This window comes from Sorex fumeus, unplaced genomic scaffold, assembly GCF_029834395.1.
Source record: "Sorex fumeus unplaced genomic scaffold, SorFum_2.1 ptg000030l, whole genome shotgun sequence".
NCBI lineage: Eukaryota > Metazoa > Chordata > Mammalia > Eulipotyphla > Soricidae > Sorex > Sorex fumeus.
The window spans coordinates 14,823,411-14,847,241 of record NW_026606087.1 but is presented as its reverse complement, the minus strand read 5'-3'; the positions used below and the strand labels follow the sequence as shown (position 1 = coordinate 14,847,241).

At 41.7% G+C, this 23,831-nt stretch overlaps 1 protein-coding gene and 1 pseudogene across 1 annotated transcript; both read left to right on the top strand.

Moving 5' to 3' along the window:
- Positions 1-1,807: 1,807 nt before the first annotated feature.
- LOC130025464 (ribosome production factor 2 homolog) lies at positions 1,808-6,009 on the top strand (annotated as a pseudogene).
- A 14,713-nt stretch (positions 6,010-20,722) lies between these two features.
- Positions 20,723-21,703, top strand: LOC130025463 (olfactory receptor 51I2-like). Its single transcript, XM_056116403.1, has one exon. It carries the CDS (start codon positions 20,723-20,725, stop codon positions 21,701-21,703), a length of 981 nt encoding a protein of 326 aa, XP_055972378.1.
- The last annotated feature ends 2,128 nt before the right edge of the window (positions 21,704-23,831 follow it).

Below are 23,831 nucleotides of genomic sequence, written 5' to 3'. Positions count from 1 at the left end.
TTACAGCTACATAGTACTCCATTGTGTAGATGTGCCAAAGTTTCTTTAACCAGTCATCTGTTCTCAGACACTTGGGTTTTTTCCAGATTCTAGCTATTGTAAACAGTGCTGCAATGAACAAACAAGTGCAGATGTCACTTGGACTATAATTTTTTGCCTCTCTGGGGTATATTCCCAGGAGTGGTAACACCCACAAATAGCCAAGATAAATACCAAGAGGTTTACTCCAGCTTGGAGGCCAGCCTCACACTCTAGGGGTAAAGGCAGCTCAGATAGAGAAGGGATCACCAAGAAAAGGGTGTTTGGAAGATCCGCCCAGGAGGGGAGATGAATGCTGAAAGTACACTATAGACCAAACATGATTGCCACTCAATTCCTCTTTTGCAAACCACAGCACCCAAAAGGAAAGAAAGAACAAAAGGGAGTTCCCTGCCACAGAGGCAGGGTGGGATGAGGGGGGATGGGGAGTGGGAGAGATACTGGGATTAGTGGTGGTGGAGAATGGGCACTGGTGGAAGAATGGGTATTCGATCATTGTATAACTGAAACCTAAGTACAAAAATTTGTAAGTCTACAACTGAACCTCATGGTGTTTCACTAATAAAAATTTAAAAAAAAAACACCTAAAATCTATTTTCTTAGGAAATTTTAAGTACACATACATTGTTTTTACCTTTTATTATAATCCTGTGCATTATGGCTCAACAGTTTATTCATTTGAGAACAAAAATACATAGTGATAGCATAGCGGTAGGGCGTTTGCCTTGCACGCAGCCAACATGGCCGACCCGAGTTCGATTCCTCTGCCCCTCTCGGAGAGCCCGGCAAGCTACGGAGAGTATCTTGCCCGCACAGCAGAGCCTGGCAAGCTCCCCGTGACGTATTGGATATGCCAAACACAATAACAACAAAGTCTCCAATGGAGACGTTACTGGGCCCGCTCGAGCAAATCGATGATCAACGGGAGGGCCTTTACCTTTACCTTACCATTATTTCTTCACATTCTCCATTTCTAGTAACTAGTATATGCTCTATGTTTATAATGCCTTTCTGTTTGTCTAGAATTACACAATATAATTTCCTCCAAAGTCATTTATAGCATCGTAAATATATATATATGTACATAGATAAATGTATGAATGCTAAAATTAACATGGAGATGTTAATATCTCTTTAGGATTATAATTTTATTTCCATTAAATATAGATCAGTATAATAGCTAGATTATATGATAATTCTTATTTAAGTATATGAGGATCCTGCAACATGTTTTATTAATCATGGATGCAATGAATTGAGTCATATTGCCTCAAATGAAAAGCATAAACTATCTTACGAAAAGAACCAGAGCACAATGAAAATATTAATATGTCATACTTACTAAAGTGTAAATGCAATTTTAATCATGACACATTAACTTAGAGAAAGATATGTGCTGAAAAGAAAAAATATATGCATATTTAATCATAATATATACATAAATATATTAAACAACATATATACAAAAACAATGTTTTCCTTTTTTATGTTTATATATATATATATACATATGTGCTGTTCTGTATTAAAAAAATTATTGGGACCAGAGATATAGTACAGAGATTAAGGTACTTGCCATGGAACCTGGATTTGATGATCTTTGGTACTGCATTATGGTTCGCAAAATTCCAGTATGATGATCACCGAGTGCAGTCAGCTGTATGCTTTGAGCAATGTCAGGTATAGCCTCCAAACAAAAACAAAACAAAAAGCATTACAATTCTTTACAAAAAAGTTCAATTATTTTTTAATGTTTATTCCCAAATAATCTGATAATACATCTGATGTATGCTGCCACGTGCTGGATATGATTGAATTAGGTGTTGAGAAGTTTGTCTCTGTAAAAGAGAAGAAGGGTAATATCCGATAGTATAAAACACATATTAATAGTTGCTGGTGCTGATTTTGATGTAACAGAAGATTTGATAGCAGGCCAAAAGAGTTTGCTTATATCTTCAAAGGGCCCACAGTATTAAATAACCACCTGGCTGGTTTAGAGTAATAAACTAGTTTAGAGTTTTACACTTGGCTGCAATAAACTGGAAGATTTTCTTTAGAAATTACAAGTTGCTGTTGAAAAAAATGTGATTGTTAAATGCCACGGATTGAATTGAAAGTGATAAGACTCTCATTAGATTTGGTTCTGGGGAGGACACATCTGACTACAGAAGACATATGGTTTTGGAATTTATCAGTGAAAATACCCAAAGCCCTTAAAATCAAAGAAAGAAAAAATAATCTCTACTGGTACTTTTGGTACAACTCATTATAGGATTTCTATGCAGAAGCAAGACTAAAGCAAAACATAAACCACAAAAATGAAAGGATTGAAGAAGCGACTCAGAAAATCAGGAGATAAAAGCTAAGATTTTTTTTTAATGTCTAAACTTGGTCAATGATTACCATTTTTCTTGAAGTCTATTTCTTTAGGAGAATTACCAAGCATTAGTAATTTCAGAGTTTTTAAAGAGATTTTATCATAATTTTTATAAAATAATATATCCAAACTATATTATGAACAGCAAAATATTAATACTAGATTGAAAATAGTCATTTTGCATGAGAAAGTACATCTCATGTTTCATTTTCTCTCCTGTGGTAATATATATCCTGCAGATTCAGAAGATGGTTTAAAGAGCTGGAACTAGTTTCCCAAAATCATGTGCCCTCCAGCCCCATTTTCAGAAAAAGAATTACTCACTGCACCCCTAGAAATTTATTTTGTTGAGAGAATAAACAGGGATTGGAGGGTTCATACAATGGGTAGGGCACTTTCTTTTCACAAGACTCACCTGGGTTGGAGTCCTGATCCCCCTAATTTTCCCAAGCACAGCCAGGAGGGATCCCTGAGACTACATCCAAGAGTGAGCCCCTAGCTCTTACTTAGGGTGTGGCCTATAACCCCAAATAAAACAAAAACCAGTAAACAGAAAGATCACAGAGTTGAGTGCAAAGCTACCAGGCTACCAATCCATCTCACCACCATCCTGTATCATGCACTTGGAGAATTGCTGGCTGAGGTGTATGATTTTCAGAAGGAAGGCCCAAGTAAGATCTTTTGAATCACATGCCTTTCTCCCCCTATCCCAGCACTGTTCTGAACAATCAATCTGAGCATAAAACAAGGTCTAAAACTTGAACATTGTGAGGTGTCATTCTACCAAAATAAAACCAAATTTAAAAAAATATGTATCCGGAGGCATTTAGGTCTGATAATATTCTTGAGCACTTGCCTGGTATAGACCTTATATCTCACCTTCTCTACACAGCAGCTGTCAAATTGCACTGCACAGAATGGGAAATTGTCCCTGACACCAGATATCTCAGATAATTGTGGAATTCATAGAGTTAGGAATTGCTCTTTGCAGAAAAGGAAAATCAGTCTTTATTTATAGTTATGCTACTTAAGGTTTGCTTCACATAAAAAAAACTTCAAGAGGAGACAAATAGTGAAGTAAAAACAGTTTATTTAGAGAGTCTGAAATAGGAAATAGAGCGAATAGTGTGATCAAGAGCTAACATGGGGACTGGAGTGATAGCACAGTGGATACGACATTTGCCTTGCATGTGGCCGACCTGGGTTCGATTCCCAGCATCCCACGTGGTCCCACGAGCACCACCAGGAATAATTCCTGAGTGTATGAGTCAGGAATAATCCCTGTGCATTCCAGTATGATCCAAAAAGTTAAAAAAAAAAAGAGAGCAAACATGGCCTTCTCCAGAAGGGAGAGAGAAACACCTCTGCCTGAGACATGTGCAACCACCCCTTAGAATGGGAAGCAGCCCACATGTTTTTCCACAGTTGGCTTCATAAGTTTTTCTCCCACACTTTCCCCATACATAGAGCTCAGCTGTGCACACAAAGAGTATTTGGCCCTCATGTTTTCAATTATTTTAGGGTTAGTGGCAGAGTGATTTATTTTAATAAAATCTTGGTTTAAAATCTTTCTTATGGCTCATTGCGAAAATCTCTCCCTACCTGCCTTGGTTAGGAAAAAGCAGTATCAAAATGGTTGCTTTATTATTTTACCCTATCTGTCCTGATCACTAGAAATTCCAGCTTTGTATTTATTACCAGCTATTGTGTTTTTAGTTAACATTAACCATTTTAGTCCTGCCTTAACCCACAGTCACCCAGTGTGCAAAAGAGCGGCCTAAATATTCATGGACTCTCAGTAGAGCCTAACAATTACCAGTGCAAATATTCCTGAGTCGGGGCAATTTTTCAGAGATGTTTTTCCATAGCTTTTATTAGATATGAAAAAACATGGAAGGATGAGTCTATTTTCCGCAATTCAATCTGTCTCACAATAAAACTTTTTCAATGATATTTATTGGTCAACCTCCATTCTACCCACAAAAACCCAAGTATAGTACAGTAGTTAGGCCCTTGCCTTACATGCAACCCACCTGAGCTCAACCTTAAGCATCTCATATTGTCGTCTGAGTACCACCTGGAGTAATCACTGAGTGCAGAGCCAAGAATTACCCCTGAGCAATGCCAGATGTGGCCCCATATAGACATGTTTCTTACATTAACTTCTTTCAAATAATGACCACTAAAGTTTTATATAGTTTTTTATTTGACTGACTATAGAAAAATTTAACTGTATTACTGTCACTGTATCACTGTCATTCTGTTGTTCATCAATTTCCTTGCGCAGGCACCAGTAACATATCCTTCGTTCTACCCCCTGAGATTTTAGAAAGTGCCACATTCGAGGCTCTTTCAGGGTCAGGGGAATGAGACCCAAAAAACAATGGTTATTGGATTTTGACATATTGAATATGCCATGGGGAGTTTTCCAGACTCTGCTGTGTGGGCAGGATACTCTCGGTAGCCTGCTGGGTACTCCAAGAGTAAGAACTAGATAATAAGAGGTCTCATGGTAACATTTGCAGCTGTGCTCTTCCAGGACCTGGGTTTTACAGTATCTGGGTCTTGGCCTTTGATGGGATAACACGGTGCCAGGGGCAGCTGGTGGGTGTAATGCCTACCTACTGAAAGATGGGGGATCTGGGTGGAGGAGGCCCAGTCCCGATCCGAGCAGGCTTGGAGATCTTAGCCTCGGGTCCCGCATGCCTGGGTTCCTCTGCCAGTTCATTCATGTGTGAGGCTCGTCTGAACTATATATACTGTATATAACTGTATATACTACAATAAAGACCATTACTGTAATGCTTTATTTTATAATTATAAATTTTATTGGGCTGGAGCGATAGCACAGCAGGTAGGGCATTTGCCTTGCATGCAGCCAACATGGCCAACTCGAGTTCTATTCCTCTGCCCCTCTCAGAGAGCCCGGCAAGCTACCAAAAGTATCTCGCCCGCACGGCAAACCCTGGCAAGCTACCTATGACGTATTCGATATGCCAAACACAGTAACAACAAAGTCTCACAATGGAAACGTTACTGGGCCAGCTTGAGAAAATCAATGAAAAACAGGAGGACAGTGACAGTGATAAATTTTATTGTTACAAATCCAAAGGATGCATGACCACTCACCTATGAGATGGTTAGACTTCGTCAAAATCCTGAACAAACGGTTTGAGGCTCTTTGTGTTCCTGGAGCGAGCAGATGCCATTGGGTAACACTGCGTAATGAGTGTAATGGGTGTAATGGGTGCAATGCCTACCTACTGGAAGATGGGGGATCTGGGTGGAGGTGGCCCAGTCCTCCACTCGCACGCAACAGGGGCGAACGAAGACTTTACTGGTGCCCACTCAAGCAAATCGAAGTTCAACGGGGTGACAAGTGATACAAGTGATTGTTACAAATAAGATAGTTGATTTTTATTTTGTAATGTATTTATTGATTTAACAGTTTTCATAATATATTATTTTTATTAAAGCAAAAAGGAAAATAATGACGTCCTATTTTTATTTTAAAAATAAACTACACGATTTAGCCGAAGAGAAGGTCTACATGGAGGGCGGGATCCACAGATCCCGAAGGAAAAAAAAAAAAACAGGTTCCAAAAAGAGCCGAGATCATCGGGAAGTCCCAGATGGGGTAGGTACCGCATCCTGCCTCCCCCAGATGGAACCCCGGTGACCAGAAACCTCTACAAGCACAGCTCGAGTATGCGGGAACTAGGACTTTTCCTCAAAAATGCCGGGACTACACCTCCCAGGTAACCTCAGATTCCGGAAGTCACGCCCACAGCCCGCCCCCCAGCACCATCTTGACAGCATTTAGCCGAAGAGAAGGACTACATGGAGGGCAGGATCCACAGATCCCGAAGGAAAAAAAAAAAAAAACATGTTCCAAAAAGAGCCGAGATCATCGGGAAGTCCCAGATGGGGTAGGTACTGCATCCTGCCTCCCCCAGATGGAACCCCGGTGACCAGAAACCTCTACAAGCACAGCTTGAGTATGCGGGAACTAGGACTTTTCCTCAAAACCGCGCGGCCGCTTACGCGCCCACGCGACATCTCTATATACAAAGTGATCCATGGGAAGTAAACCATCTAACGTTTCTCTCTGAAAATCATAGTTAAGCTTTGAGCATGGCCACAGCCCCAGAAACACAAGTACTTAATGCATAATCCAGCAGCTTGGAGCAGAAAAGTGAACGGGTTATGTGTTAACCCAGGCCATCAAGTCTGCCAGAGGGGAAAGGGTGTTGGTCCCTTCCGCCCTCCTCCCTCTGGAAAGAAAGGTGGCGGCCACATGGGAGCCTTGTGGACAGCAGGTATGAGCCAGGGGTGTGGGGGCGACTAAAACCTCATGGGACGGGGGGCGTTCCGGTCCGTCCTTCACGCCCTACCGAGGCCACGAGTTGCCCCCCACGAGCGGCTCTCCAGCACGGCCACAGCCCCAGAAATACAAGGATTTAATGCAGAACCCAACAGCTTGGAGCAGAAAAGTGAACAGACTATGCGTTAATCCAGGCCATCAAGTCTGCCAGAGGGGAAAGGGTGTTGCCCCATTCGCCCTCTCTTCTCTGGAAAGAAGGATGGCGGCCGCATGGGAGCCTTGTGGACAGCAGGCATGAGCCGGGGGAGCGGGAGCGACTAAAACCTCATGCGAAGGGGGGTGTTCCGGTCCGTCCTTCACGCCCTACCGAGGTCACCAGTTGCCCCCCGCGAGCGGCTCTCCAGCACGCCCACAGCCCCAGAAGCACAAGGACTTAATGCAGAACCCAGCAGCTTGGAGCAGAAAAGTGAATGGACTATGCGTTAATCCAGGCCATCATGTCTGCCCGGAGGGGAAAGGGTGTTGGTCCCTTCCGCCCTCCTCCCTCTGGAAAGAAAGGTGGCGGCCACATGGGAGCCTTGTGGACAGCAGGTATGAGCCGGGGGTGTGGGGGCGACTAAAACCTCATGGGAAGGGGGGCGTTCCGGTCCGTCCTTCACGCCCTACTGAGGCCACCAGTTGCCCCCCATGAGCGGCTCTCCAGCACGGCCACAGCCCCAGAAACACAAGGATTTAATGCAGAACCCAACAGCTTGGAGCAGAAAAGTGAACGGACTATGCGTTAATCCAGGCCATCAAATCTGCTGGAGAGGAAAGGGTGTTGCCCCATTCGCCCTCTCCTCTCTGGAAAGAAAGATGGCGGCCACATGGGAGCCTTGTGGACAGCAGGTATGAGCCGGGGGAGCGGGGGCGACTAAAACCTCATGGGAAGGGGGGCGTTCCGGTCCATCCTTCACACCCTACCGAGGCCACCAGTTGCCCCCCACAAGCGGCTCTCCAGCACGCCCACAGCCCCAGAAGCACAAGGACTTAATGCAGAACCCAGCAACTTGGAGCAGAAAAGTGAGCGGACTATGCGTTAATCCAGGTCAAGTCTGCCAGAGGGGAAAGGGTGTTATCCCATTCGCTCTCTCTTCTCTGGAAAGAAGGATGGCGGCCGCATGGGAGCCTTGTGGACAGCAGGTATGAGCCGGGGGTGTGGGGGTGACTAAAACCTCATGGGAAGGGGGCCTTCCGGTCCGTCCTTCAGGCCCTACCGAGGTCACCAGTTGCCCCCCGCGAGCGGCTCTCCAGCACGCCCACAGCCCCAGAAGCACAGGGACTTAATGCAGAACCCGGCAGCTTGGAGCAGAAAAGTGAAAGGACTATGCGTTAATCCAGGCCATCATGTCTGCCCGGAGGGGAAAGGGTGTTGGTCCCTTCCGCCCTCCTCCCTCTGGAAAGAAAGGTGGCGGCCACATGGGAGCCTTGTGGACAGCAGGTATGAGCCGGGGGTGTGGGGGCGACTAAAACCTCATGGGAAGGGGGCGTTCCGGTCCGTCCTTCACGCCCTACCGTGGCCACCAGTTGCCCCCCACGAGCGGCTCTCCAGCACGGCCACAGCCCCAGAAACACAAGGATTTAATGCAGAACCCAGCAGCTTGGAGCAGAAAAGTGAATGGACTATGCGTTAATCCAGGCCATCAAATCTGCTGGAGGGGAAAGGGTGTTGCCCCATTCGCCCTCTCCTCTCTGGAAAGAAAGATGGCGGCCACATGGGAGCCTTGTGGACAGCAGGCATGAGCCGGGGTAGCGGGGTGACTAAAACCTCATGGGAAGGGGGGCGTTCCGGTCCGTCCTTCACACCCTACCGAGGCCACCAGTTGCCCCCCACGAGCGGCTCTCCAGCACGCCCACAGCCCCAGAAGCACAAGGACTTAATGCAGAACCCAGCAGCTTGGAGCAGAAAAGTGAAAGGACTATGCGTTAATCCAGGCCATCAAGTCTGCCAGAGGGGAAAGGGTGTTGCCCCATTCGCCCTCTCTTCTCTGGAAAGAAGGATGGCGGCCACATGGGAGCCTTGTGGACAGCAGGTATGAGCCGGGGGTGTGGGGGCGACTAAAACCTCATGGAAAGGGGGCCTTCCGGTCCGTCCTTCACGCCCTACCGAGGTCACCAGTTGCCCCCCGCGAGCGGCTCTCCAGCACGGCCACAGCCCCAGAAGCACAGGGACTTAATGCAGAACCTGGCAGCTTGGAGCAGAAAAGTGAAAGGACTATGCGTTAATCCAGGCCATCATGTCTGCCCGGAGGGGAAAGGGTGTTGCCCCAGTCGCCTTCTCCTCTCTGGAAAGAAAGATGGCGGCCGCATGGGAGCCTTGTGGACAGCAGGTATGAGCCGGGGGAGTGGGGACGACTAAAACCTCATGGGAAGCGGGCGTTTTGGTCCGCCCTTCACGCCCTACCGAGGCCACCAGTTGCCCCCCACTAGCGGCTCTCCAGCACGGCCACAACTCCAGAGCACAGAAACCAGTTTCTTAACTATCTGACTTTCAGTATAAATACTTCCAGGGTCAATAAGTAAAATAGCAGAAATCCAAAACCAACATTTAATTCTTGAACCCAGCTGTAGAAAGCAAATCACGTCACAATGCTTTTTCAGCATGTCTGATTTGGGGGGGGGGTAAACTCTAAATAATAGTGGTGAATCTTTTATTGAAACAATGAATCTAATCATAGCAGATAGAGTGTTAACTAAAATTCATCTGCCCAACAGGGACTGGGAGGGGTGGGGGGTGGGGTTTCATTGGGGTTCTTCATGGTAAAAAAAAAGTATTGGTAAAGGGAAATGTGTTTGATATTTGCATGACTGAGACCTAAACCTGAAAGCTTTGTAACCTTTCCCAAGGTGATTCAATAAAAAAAAAAATAAATAAAAAAAAATAAACTACACAAGATCATAGTGGGGGGTTCTTCCTAGTGCTTCTCTTCCTGGAAACGGGTCAGAGAGTTATTGTTCACGTGGGTAAAGGACGGAGTAGAGCCCCAGCGAGGAAGCAGGACTCTGAAGCCCGATTTTGTCTTGCTGCAGGTCGGGGGTGGCCTCCCGTGAGCGCCCCGCGCCTCCCCGTCTCCACCCTGAGCCGCAGTACCGCGCCAGCTCAGGGGTTGCTCTCGTATTTGTTTTTCTTGTTTCCCGATATCCAGTGGTTCCTAAGGAGTATCTGCTTCCTCACATCAAGTTGCAAAGCCCTGCCCAGACCGCTGGCTTTTGAGGTCTCTGATCCTCTGGAAAAACAGGCAGGAGAAGATGGTGAGGTGCCATCGGACACACCGACGCCAGAACTCAAAGCATGTCTTCAGGATTTTGGAACTCAGTCACTGAGTATGAGAGAGCCGGTCAGAACAGCTGCCGGCTCGTGACCCTGGGACCTCCATCTTTCCCTGCAGGACCCCAGGTGTCCCCCGAGATGCCTGAAGAGAAGCAGTTTTGAGCGTCTGCCCTGCCCTCTTCACTCCTGACCTGACGGCGGCGCCCATCTCATCCCAAACCCAGGGTTCTGTAGAGGCGTGGCCTCCTCAAAAGTGGGCGTGGCCTCAAAAGTGTGCTTGGCTTAATTTCTGGCGGGCGGCCACTAACGCGGCCGCAGGTTGTTTTCCCACACTAAGGAACCTAGTCCCCAAGGAATCTAGTAACCCAACCTACTCAGCAATATGAAGAAACAAAGAAAATCTCCAACACATGGGGAGAACAACGAAAACAATCTAGACCGTTCCGACAATACAGCTCACCTAAGGGACCTCTCTGATATAGAATTCAGGTACGAAGTCATCAAGATGTTCAATCAACTCAATGAAACAGTCAGACAGACAGCCAGTAACACCACAGAAAAAATCGACAAATTACGAGAAGAAATGAGGGCAGAAATGTCACGATTAAAAGATTCCATAGATGAAATGAGAAATTCAGTTTCTTCTCTGAAAAATAGAATGACCACTCCGGCCCGCCCGCTCCTCTCTGGAAAGAAAGATGGTGGCCGCACGGGAGCCTTGTGGACAGCAGGTTTGAGCTGGGCTCGGCGGAAGCGGCGGGGACCTCATGGGAAGGGGGGCTTTGTGGGCCATCCCCCACGCCCCACCGAGGTCTCCAGCTGCCCCCCACGAGCAGCTCTCCAGCACGGCCATGGCCCCGGAGGCACAAGGACTTAGCACAGAGAACTAGCAGCTTGGAGCAGAAAAGCAAATGGACTATGTGTTAAACCGCGACACCAAGCCTGCCCGGAGGGGAAAGGGCGTTGACCAGCCCGACCGCTCCTCTCTGGAAAGAAAGATGGTGGCCGCACGGGAGCCTTGTGGACAGCAGGTTTGAGCCGGGCTCGGCGGAAGCGGCGGGGACCTCATGGGAAGGGAGGCTTTGTGGGCAGTCCCCCACACCCCACCGAGGTCTCCAGCTGCCCCCCACGAGCGGCTCTCCGGCACGTCCACGGCCCCGGAGGCACAAGGACTTAGCACAGAGAACCAGCAGCTTGGAGCAGAAAAGCAAATGGACTATGTGTTAAACCGCGCCACCAAGCCTGCCCGGAGGGGAAAGGGCGTTGACCAGCCCGACCGCTCCTCTCTGGAAAGAAAGATGGTGGCCGCACGGGAGCCTTGTGGACAGCAGGTTTGAGCCGGGCTCGGCGGAAGCGGCGGGGACCTCATGGGAAGGGGGGCTTTGTGGGCTGTCCCCCACGCCCCACCGAGGTCTCCAGCTGCCCCCCACGAGCGGCTCTCTGGCACGGCCACGACTCCAGGGCACAGAAACCAATCTCTTAACTATCTAACTTTTAATAGAAATACTTCCAGGGTTAATAAGTAAAACATCAGAAATCCAAAACCGCGTGACATCATTTTATTCTTAAACCAAGTCGTAGAAAGCAAATCATTTCACAATGCTGTTTCAGCGTATCTGATTGTGGGGGGTGGGTCGTAAACTCTAAACAATAATTGTGCATCTTCTATCGAAACAATCTATCTAGTCAAAGTAGATAGAGTATTAACTAGAACTCATCTGCCTCACAAGAATTGGGAGGGGTGGGAGGTGGGGGTCTATTGGGGTTCGGGGTTAAAAATAAATATTGGTAAAGGGAAATGTGTTTGATATTTACATGACTGAGACCTAAACCCGAAAGCTCTGTAACTTTTCCCACAGTGATTCAATAAATAAATAAATTAAAAAAAAAAATAGAATGACCACAGCTGAAGAGAGAATCAGTGACCTGGAAGATCAGCTGCAACAAGCCAACACGCAACAACAAACAGTGGCAAGGGACCTCAAAATGGCTCTACAGAGAATCAGAGTCCTAGCAGATGATTCCAAGAGGAACAATATTAGAATCATGGGACTACCTGAACCTCAGGGAAACAATCCCAACGAAAAAAACTTCGTCAAACAAATCATTGCCGAACACTTCCCAGAGCTGCACAATGCAGCCATTCAGGTTCAAGGAGCCCGAAGGGTGCCAGCTAAAAGAGACCCCAACAAAAACACTCCAAGACATATCATACTTCGAATGATCGATACTGCCGATAGAGACACAATACTGCAAGCAGCAAGAGCAAAGAAGGAAATCACATACAAAGGAGCATCCCTTAGATTCACAGCAGACCTATCAGAGGAAACCCTACAAGCCGGAAGGCAGTGGCGAGATATAGTCAAAAAACTCACGGAAATGAATGCTTCCCCAAGAATACTCTACCCGGCTAAACTCTCCCTCAAAATCGAAGGAACAGTACACTATTTTGTAGATAAACAGCAGCTCAGGAACTTCATAGACTCAAAACCAAACCTAAAGCAAGGCCTAAAGGGGCTACTATAAGAAAAGACAAACCCTACAACCATAACACACCCGCACAGAAACATGACACAAAACCCCATAACCATTCTCTCTCTCAATGTCAACGGTCTAAATTCACCAGTTAAGAGACACAGAGTGGCAAAATGGATACAGAGACAGAACCCAACATTCTGCTGCCTACAAGAAACTCACCTCAACCGCCAGAGCAAACACAGACTCAAAGTCAAAGGATGGAAAACAATCCTGCAAGCAAACAACTCCCTCAAAAAAGCTAGGGTGGCCATACTAGTATCCGACAACATTAATTTCACCTTGAAAAAGATTAGAAGGGACAGTGAAGGCTATTTTCTCTTCATCAAGGGATACGTACAACAGGAAGAAATCACACTGTTAAATGTATACGCACCTAATGAGGGAACAGCTAAATATTTAAAACAACTGCTAACAGATTTTAAGGAGGACATCACTACCAACACAATAGTACTTGGAGACTTCAACATCGCCTTATCACCTCTGGATAGATCAACACGAACAAAACCCAGCAAGGAATTATTGGCTTTGAAAGAAGTAATAGAAGAGAAAGGGCTTATGGACTTATACAGGGCTTTACACCCCAAAAAGAAAGAATACACATTCTTCTCCAGTGCGCACGGAACATTTTCCAAAATAGACCATGTGCTAGGACACAAAACATACCTCAACAGAATCAAGAAGATAGAAATAGTATCAGCCATCTTTTCAGACCATGATGCACTGAGGATAGAAGTGAATCACACACAGACACAGAGAACCAAATCAAACACCTGGAAATTAAACAACTCGATGCTGAACAATGAGTGGGTCAGGAACGAAGTCAAGGATGAAATCAAAAGATACCTGGAAACAAATGAGAATGAAGACACAAACTACCAAAACTTATGGGATGCAGCGAAAGCTGTATTAAGAGGAAAATTTATAGCTCTGCAAGCCTATCTTAAGTTGATAGAAACGATGCACATAAACAATTTGACCTCACAGCTCAAGACCTTAGAAAATGATCAACAGAAAGAGCCTAAATCAGGCAGAAGGAAAGAGATCATAAAACTTAGAGCAGAAATCAACGACATGGAAAACAAAGAAACAATCCGAAAGATCAATAAAACCAAAAGCTGGTTCTTCGAGAAAATAAATAAGATAGATAAACCACTAGCAACACTCACAAAGAAACAGAGAGAGAGAGAACCCTAATAAATCGAATCAGAAATAAGAATGGGGATATCACAACAGAAACTAAAGAAATTCAAGAGATCATCAGAGACTACTTTGAAAGTCTCTATGCCACGAAACACGAGAACCTGGAAGAAATGGATAAATTCCTGGATTTCTACCATCTCCCAAAGCTGAATCAAGAAGATATAGAGTACCTGAATAGACCTATTCACATCAAGGAAATTGAAACTGTAATCAAAAGTCTTCCCAAAAACAAAAGCCCAGACCCAGACGGATTTACTAGCGAATTTTTCCAAACATTTAAAGAGGACCTATTGCCAATTCTTCTCAAGCTTTTCCAGGAAATTGAAAAAACAGAAACTCTCCCAAACAGCTTCTATGAAGCCCATATCTCTCTAATACCAAAAGGAAACAAAGACACCACAAGAAAAGAAAACTACAGGCCAATATCCCTGATGAACACAGATGCGAAGATTCTCAACAAAATACTAGCCAATAGAATACAACAACTCATCAAAAAGATCATACATCATGACCAAGTGGGATTCATCCCAGGGATGCAAGGATGGTTCAACATTCGGAAATCAATCAACATAATCCATCATATCAACAAAAGAAAAGATAAAAATCATATGATCATATCAATAGACGCAGAGAAAGCTTTTGACAAGATCCAGCACCCATTCATGATGAAAACCCTTGCCAAAATGGGGATAGAGGGGACTTTCCTCAATATAGTTAAAGCCATCTACCACAAACCTACAGCAAACATCATCCTCAATGGGAAAAACTGAGACCCTTCCCCCTAAGGTCAGGGACGAGACAAGGATGCCCACTCTCTCCACTACTGTTCAATATAGTACTGGAAGTACTTGCAATAGCGATTAGGCAAGAAAAAGATATTAAGGGCATCCAAATAGGGAAAGAAGAAATTAAGCTCTCACTATTCGCAGATGACATGATACTATACTTAGAGAACCCTAAAACCTCTACCAAGAAACTCCTAGAAACAATAGGCTTGTATAGTAAAGTGGCAGGCTATAAAATCAATACCCAAAAATCCATAGCATTCCTATACGCAAATAGTGAAAGAGAAGCAAGTGACATCAAGAAAACAATCCCATTCACAATTGTGCCCCAGAAAATCAAGTATCTAGGAATCAGCTTAACTAAGGAAGTAAAGGACCTGTACAAAGAAAACTACAAAACGCTACTTCAGGAAATAAAAGAGGACACGAGGAAATGGAAAAATATCCCCTGTTCATGGATGGGGAGAATCAACATCATCAAAATGGCAATACTTCCCAAAGCACTGTACAAATTCAATGCAATCCCTATAAGGATACCCATGACATTCTTCAAAGAAATGGAGCAAACACTCCTGAAATTTATATGGAACAATAAGCCCCCACGAATAGCTAAAGCAATTCTTGGGAAAAAGAAAATGGGAGGAATCAACCTCCCTAACTTCAAACTCTACTACAAGGCAGTAATAATTAAAACAGCATGGTACTGGAACAAAAGCAGAGCTGCAAACCAATGGAACAGAGTTGAATATACTGACATTTCCTCCCAAACATATAATCATCTAATTTTTGATAAGGGGGCAAGAAAAGTGAAATGGAGCAGGGAAAGCCTCCTCAACAAACTGTGCTGGAAAAACATGGACAGCTTCATGCAAAAAAGTGGGCTCATATCTCTGCCTAACACCATGCACAAAAGTAAGATCAAAATGGATTTATGACCTCAATATCAGACCAGAATCCATAATGTTTATTGAAGACAAAGTCGGCAAAACTCTCCATGATATTGAAGCTAATGGTATCTTCAAAGATGTCACGCCACTGGCCGAGCAAGTGAAAACAGAGATAGACAAATGGGACTATCTTAAACTAAGAAGCTTCTGCACCTAAAAAGAAACATTGACCAAAATACAAAGACAGCCTACAGAATGGGAAAGGATATTCACCAAGTATACATCCGACAAGGGGTTGATATCAAGAATATACAAGGTACTGGTTAAACTCCACAAGAAGAAATCACCCAACCCCATCAAAAAATGGGGTGAGGAAATGAACAGAAACTTTCGCAAAGAAGAAATTCGAATGGCAAAAAGGCACATGAGAAAATGCTCTACATCACTAATCATCAGAGAGATGCAAATCAAAACCACAATGAGATATCATTTCACACCACAGAGACTGGCCCACATCCACAAGAACAAAAGCAACCTCTGCTGGTGCGGATGTGGCGAGAAAGGGACCCTCCTTCACTGCTGGTGGGAATGCCGGCTGGTCCAACCCGTTTGGAAAACAGTATGGACGACTCTCAAAAAATTAGAATTTGATCTGCCATTTGACCCAGCGATAGCACTCCTGGGAGTATATCCCAGAGAGGCAAAAAGGTATAGTCGAAGTGACATCTGCAATTGTTTGTTCATTGCAGCACTCTTTACAATAGCCAGAATCTGGAAAAAACCTGAGTGCCCAAGAACAGATGACTGGTTAAAGAAACTTTGGTACATTTACACAATGGAGTAAGTACTATGTCGCTGTTAGAAAAGATGAAGTTATGAAATTTACATACAAGTGGTACTACATGGAAAGTATCATGTTGAGCGAAATGAGTCAGAAAGAGCAGGATAGACACAGAAAGATTGCATTCATCTGGGGAACATAAAGCAACAAAAAGGGAGAGTAACACCCAGAAATGGCTGAGATTAGTACCAGGAATTTTGCTCCATGAATGGAAGGCCAGCCACAAGCTCTAGGTGAAAAGGAAGCTCAGATAGAGAAGAGAGTACCAAATGAAGGGTGTTGTGAGGGCCCTCCCAGGGTGGGAGAAGCATGCTAAAAGTAGTCGATAGACCAAACATGATTGCCACTCAAAGCCTCTCTTGCAAAACACAGTACCCAAAAGAAGAGAGAGAGAACAAGGGGGAATACCCTGCCACAGAGGCAGGATGGGATGGGGGGGGGGATGAGGGTGGGGGGGATGCTGGGACCCATGGGGATGGATGACAGGCACTGGTGGAGGGATGGGCACTTGATCATTGTATAACTGAAACCCAAGCACAAAATTTGTAAGCCTATAACTGTACCTCATGGTTTTTCACTAATAAAAAAAAATAAACTACACAAGCATGTTTAAAATACTATAGTAGAGAAAAAAATCAATAATTAGTAAGCAGAACATATTTCAGGAATTACAGTTCTTTGATGGGAATTAACGGGTTGCGGTGATGAAGACTGAATACAAAGGAAGAACTTAGAAAAAGATGGTGTTGTAGGACTCTTTCTTTTCTTTTTTCCTTTTTGGATCACACAAGGGGATGCACAGGGGTTACTCCTGGTTCTGCACTCAGGAATTACTCCTGGCGGTGCTCAGGGGACAATATGGAATGCTGCGAATCGAACCAGGGTCAGCTGTGTGCAAGGTAAACTCCCTTCCTGCTGTGCTATCACTCCAGCCCCTCATAGGACTCTTAAAGAGGGAACATTAATTTTGAGTCTCAGATGGTAAAATGAATCAGGCATTTAAGAAAGTTAAGAAGCGATGACATGAAAAATGTAAGGTACAAAAATCCTGTAGTAGAATCTTTTTAGTACAGGGTTGAAGGAGGAATGTTTGCAAGTATCTGTTGCAAAATGTGTATATGTTGCAAAATAGCCACATATAATGTTTACTATTAATAATGAGGTCATACATTCACAAACAAATATAAATGGAAAATTAGAGTTTTCTTGATCTTTTACTAGTTCTATCTTTTTTAGGTAATTCCTATTACAGTAGAAATTCCCAGTTCTCATGTTGAGCAACATTGATCCCCAAGTCCCAAAGTCTCATACAACTCCCTAATGCTTTATTAATGGTTATGATTCCCTCAGGATTTCATGACATAAAAATCTTCTTTGTCACATATGCATAAGATAATGTATTTCTATAGCGTTAAGGAAATAATCTCCGATTTGAATATTGATTATACAGAAGGGAGAAAAGCTATGAAAGTCATTTAAATTATGGGGAAACTGACCTGTCCTACGGACCTGGGTAAGTATCTTATTAGTGGGAGAATAAAGCATGTAAAGAAGTTTGCAGCTAACTTATGAATTGAAAGTAGAGTGGTAAAAAGTTTGATTCTGTTTTCTTGAGGACAGTAGATTCAAGTAAGGTAAATAGTCAATTTTTTAGAAAACTGAGTATGGCATGAGAAAGTATGACATGCAATGAGATTCCTGTAGATGTCTTAGTAAGTCAATAAAAGACATGAGGAAGAGACATGGATTATTATACAAATAGAAATAGAGAGTTTCTACTATTTGATGATCCAAAGTAGCAGTATTATAAGGTTAGAACTGAACTTGTCTGAAAGGAAAATATAGTTAATTAAGCATTAAAACACAATATTGTGCAGGAAAGTCTAAAAAAACAAAATATTTCTCTTTTCACATACGTAGGAAGAGAAAGCATCAAATTTTCACATATTGTTACGGGGTTTTCAATAGGGCAGATGGATTTGTTTTGTTCTGGTAAATTTGAGTGAAGAAGAGGCAGAGAGAAAGTGACATTACAATACTGGTAGTATTGAGTACATTGGTGGTGAGGGGGATACAATGACTTTGTACATCAATACTATTATAACTATAAAAGAAATTTAAAGAAGATATTTTAGTGAGTCATTAGGAGCCTAGATAAAGGAATGCTGAGTGAGGTAAGGACATTTTTTGTACTCTTCTGTGTTCTCATGATTCCTTAAATCATATTTTTATACAATTTCAATTGATCTATAAATTATCAATAATAATCCCATTTATTTAATTTTTGAAGGGGGCATATTCAGTAATGTTCAGGGATTACTCCTGGCTCTTCACTCAGGAATTACTCCAGTGGGTTTCAGGGAACGATATGGAATGCTGGGGATTGAACCCAGATCAGTTGTGTTCAAGGCAAGCACCCTAACAGCTGTACTGTCTCTACAACTCCCTATTCACTTAATTGTTATCAGTCCTTCTCACCAAAAATATACAAAATCTTTTCCAAATATATATTTTAACTTATACCTTAGGAACTTTTAGTATTGCTTTGTTTTATTTGGGTTTTAAATATCTTAAAAGTTCATGAACTTGAATGATTGGCTTGGTAACATTTTTTTCACTTCTCTCTCAAATCATTTCAATTCATTATAATTAAAGAAATAACTGCATGCTAGAGGGCTTTCAGTGTAAATTAAATTAAATTAGAAAACACAGTTAATGATCTTTCTATCCCCTGGCAATTGTTTGTCTACAGCTGTTTCCTAAAGCATAATTCTTATTGCATATATAATTCTAATTCTTCCCTTTTACTCCTTCTCTGACCATCTAAAACTTCCCATTTTCATACCTCTTAGTTTTCTTCTATGTTCAGCTTTTGATAAAGTCTTATAGAAATGTGAGAAGATAAAATATGCTCAAATAAAACATGGATGCATTTTAGAAAAAGCCAGAGATATTACTCAGATATTGAAATTTTACTTGTCAAGCAATGTGTAGCCTAAGAGCAATGGGTCATTTATTAGTTGTATCCATTGTTTTATCCCAAGAGTGTGCAAAATATTCAGTAAGATACAAACTTGAGGTATAAAGTACAGATAAAGTGAAGTTATTAGGTAGTAGCATTTGTTTTTCTTTAACTATAGAGAAATATACAATAACAGTCAAATGAATTTTTATGAAAGAATTATTGAATCTTGTGGGAAAGAGGTATAGATTATTTAAATCAGGGGCTTTAGAAACAGACCTCAGATTTTGTGTTGTTATTGTGATAGGATAGGTATAGAGTGTAACAAATCTACACCTGTACTACCAGGTATAGATTTGTCAACTACTGAGATATGACATATTGAATTGAACTAATTTTATTGTTTTTTCTCACATTTTTGGCTTCATGGAAACTTGATGATAGACTTAAAACTGAAACTTTAAAGTGCTGTCCCAGTTAGTAACATGTGGCAAGAACCACATAGATGAGCAAGTGCTGGAGAACTTCTATTTCCTTCAGCACTACCAATTAATAAATTTATTAAGCCTCTTACTCTGAACTATGTGACTTCAGGAACCACGTATGTCTTTAAGATTTAGTCTATTACATATTACATAAAAGATGCCTTTATTTTGATATATTTGAGGTATTTTACGGTACTAATATTATGACAACTATAAGAATAAAGCTTATGTTTTAAAATACCATCTTCACAGATGGGAGAATAAGAAAACAAAACATAAGTTTCAGTGCCAAAAATAAGGATAAACTAGAATTAGAATGAAGAAATGATTCACAAATCAATATTATCCCTGGAAGTCACATTAGTAAAACTACAGACTCACTGAAGCATTAGTGTATATAGAATTGTTTAGTAATATATGACTAGATAATGTTGTGGATTGTCTCAAAAGTAAAAGCCAAACAAAACAACTAACTCTATGAATTCCATACCTAATATTTGCCTAACATTCATTCTAACAGCATGCCTTCATCTATCTCTGTTAGATGAAAAGGAATGTTACCAAAAAGAGATCAAGGGATATGTCCTTATGTAATATCATACACAAAGATCAATGGCAGGTAAGTTATGAATCCAAAAATTAATTAAACAGTCTACCAAAATACAAGGGGGAAATATGGCTGAATAAAATATAAGGTAGAGAATAGATAAATATCCTATGAATGTCTCAAAATGAAAAATTATTATGATAAAAATGATGGACATATGACTAAAAAATTCATAAACCATCTAAAGGTTTAAGTTGCAGCCTGTTTTTAATTTGAATAATTTTTCAAAAATCATTTTCCAAACTATATAGAAGCTCTACCTACAAATCAATAAATTAAGAAAATAAATAATAGAGAATTACAAGTGTCTCTCTTACTAATGCAGTGCTCTTTTTCATCTAGGAGTCCTCATTTATAAAATAAGAAAATGGCTTCATGGGGCAGCCTCTTTGGAAACTCTAATTCAAGTATTGGATCATATGTTGTATTCTACCTCATTGGAATTCCTGGCTTTGAGGATTTTCATCAAATTATTTCCATCCCCTTCTGTATGCTATATTTGATTGGAATTGTGGGAAACAGCACAATTCTGCATGTCATTCACACTGACAAGAGTCTCCATGAGCCCATGTACTACTTCCTGTCCATGCTGGCCCTCATTGACATGGGCATGTCTATTTCTACCCTACCTACAGTGCTGAGAATTCTTTGGTTTGATGCTAGGGAGATTGAGATGAATACCTGTATAGTTCAGATGTATTTTATTCATACTTTTTCTCTGATGGAGTCAGCTATGCTCCTAGCCATGGCATTCGATCGGTATGTTGCCATTTGTGATCCTTTAAGGTATTCTAGCAAACTTACCCCAAAGCGCATAGTCTACATAGGCATCATCACTGTTATCAGATGCTCTATTGTTGCTCCTGTAGTCATTGCTCGTATTCCTACATTTTCTTTCTGCCGTTCCCATGTTCTCTCCCACTCTTTTTGCCTGCATCCAGATGTCATCAGGTTGGCCTGTTCCGATATTTCTTTTAATGTTCTGTATGGCGTATTTATTATTGTTTCTTATTGGGGTGTAGATTCTTTAGGAATATTTATATCTTATGCATTTATCCTCCACTCTGTGTTAGGGATTGCATCTGAGGGAGGGAAGCTCAAAGCCCTTAACACATGTGTTTCTCACATTTGTGCTGTGCTCATTCTATATGTACCAATGATAGGGCTATCTCTAGTACATCGCTTTGCAAAACATTCCTCCCCCATTATTCACATAACTATGGCCAACGTTTACCTGCTTGTCCCACCAGTACTAAACCCAATTATTTATAGCATCAAGACAAAGAAGATCCGCCAAGGTTTCCTTAGGATATTATCAGTCAAAAAAATTGGGCTTACTCACACTTAGCATTATATTCCTTATATTCCTTTTCATTTTCCCATTATTATAAATTGTCTTCATATTAAATATGTCACTCTTAGACTTTCTTATTCGAGGTGATGCATGAAATGTAATAAATAATGCATGAAGCTTAATAAATAAAAATTAATAAATTTAACAAATAATAAATAAAATTGGAGTAAATTTTCCCTACATGAAAAATATGCATATGATTATTTCCTAGGTTGAAAGTTTCTCAGTATTGTTGTGCAAGAAGATTTAGTAATATTTTACTTCATTAATATCATTTTGGCCTATATGGTCCAGTTGGGCTGGAGCAATAGCACAGCAGGTAGGATGTTTGCCTTGCAAGCAGCGGACCTGGGTTCGATTCCTCTCCCATCTCAGAGAGCCCGGCAAGCTATCAAGAATATCCTGCCCACATGGCAAGCTCCCCATGACGTATTTGATATGCCAAAAACAGTGACAAGTCTCACAATGGAGACGTTACTGGTGCCCGCTCGAGCAAATTGGTGAACAATGGAGTGTTACAGTGCTATGTTCCAGTTAGGTTAGATAGAAATAAGTCCAAACTTTGATATTGCAACTATTATTTAGTGAAGTTCACTTGCTTTCAAAGGCAATATGCTGTAGAATTGTCATTGAGAACTAGATACACTTTTTCTTCTGTTTCTTATATTTGTCCCTGTCTCTGTGCTCAGGAATCATCATGACAGTATGTAGGGGACCATATGCACTGCTGGGGAATAAACGGAGCTCAACTTCTTCCAAGGGAAGTGCCTTGCCTCCTGTATGTTTTCTCTGACCCCTAAATTTCCTTTTTATTGAGTCAAATAGACCTGATTATCCAGATTTTAGAGTAAATCAAACTGGATGCTTTTTGAAATTTTAAGACAGCCTAACCGAAACCATTTTCTTTTTTCCTTTACTTCATTTGGATTTAATATATTCAAAACTTTGGATAGTAAATATATTATTAATTTTCTCCATGAGAAAACCCCATAATACAAAAACTTCACAGTACACCACTATTATTCCATATGATAAGGAATAAAATATACATCAAAATTCTCTATTCAGTGCATTTTCCTACTAAGCAGAATGTCTTACATTCAGAATTTTTAAAAATACAGCAAAATATTAAAGTTATATATATATATGTATCTTTTATTGTAACTGTTCAAAACCTTTGAAATTATATTCAATTTCTTGGAAAGGGAGGCTGGAGCGATAGCACAGCGGTAGGGCGTTTGTCTTGCACGCAGCCAACATAGCCGACCCAAGTTCGATTCCTCCGCCCCTCTCGGAGAGCCCAACAAGCTACCGAGAGTATCGCGCCCGCACGGCAGAGCCTGGCAAGTTACCCGTGATGTATTTAATATGCCAAACACAGTAACAAGTGTCACAATCGAGACGTTACTGGGCCCGCTCGAGCAAATCGATGAACACCGGGAGGACTGTGACTGTGACTTGGGAAGGGAGGGGGATAGAGACAAACTGATTTTAAACGTTTAAAGTACTCACTTTATGGGGGATCAAAAGAAACAGAAAGTTTAAGAAAGTTCAAACAAATTTTATTTACACAAATACAACTAAAATTCATCCTGAAACATTTAAAATAGAAATAGTTTTACCTATATTGCAACTAGAATAACCTGAAGAAAAGAAATAATAAAAAACTAAAATAAAAGTTACAGGGTTAATCATTTCATTCATATCCTTATTATAAAAATTATTCATAGTTGATACAATGACCTAAGACTTTGAGAGAAATCAGTATGCCTTTGCATACTTTACTTTGTATTACATTGAGCAATAGATGTAATGGAGTACTGTGACTCTTAATCTCCTAAACTGCAAATTATTAATAATCATAGAAAATCCAGATGATGTCATAGTGATTTAAATTAATATTAAATGAATGAAACTATAAGTAAGATTCTGAAGACATACACTGCTAGTTTTAGTTATGTCGTAAGTTGAAATCATCTGATGATTTCTCAAGAACAGTTGTGAAGATGTAATTAAAAGATTTTTATCCAGTGGGAACTTATAAACATATTTTCACCTTCACAAACTTATCCATTGATAAAAACTTCTTTTTATTTTTACATCATATTATATTTTCATCTGA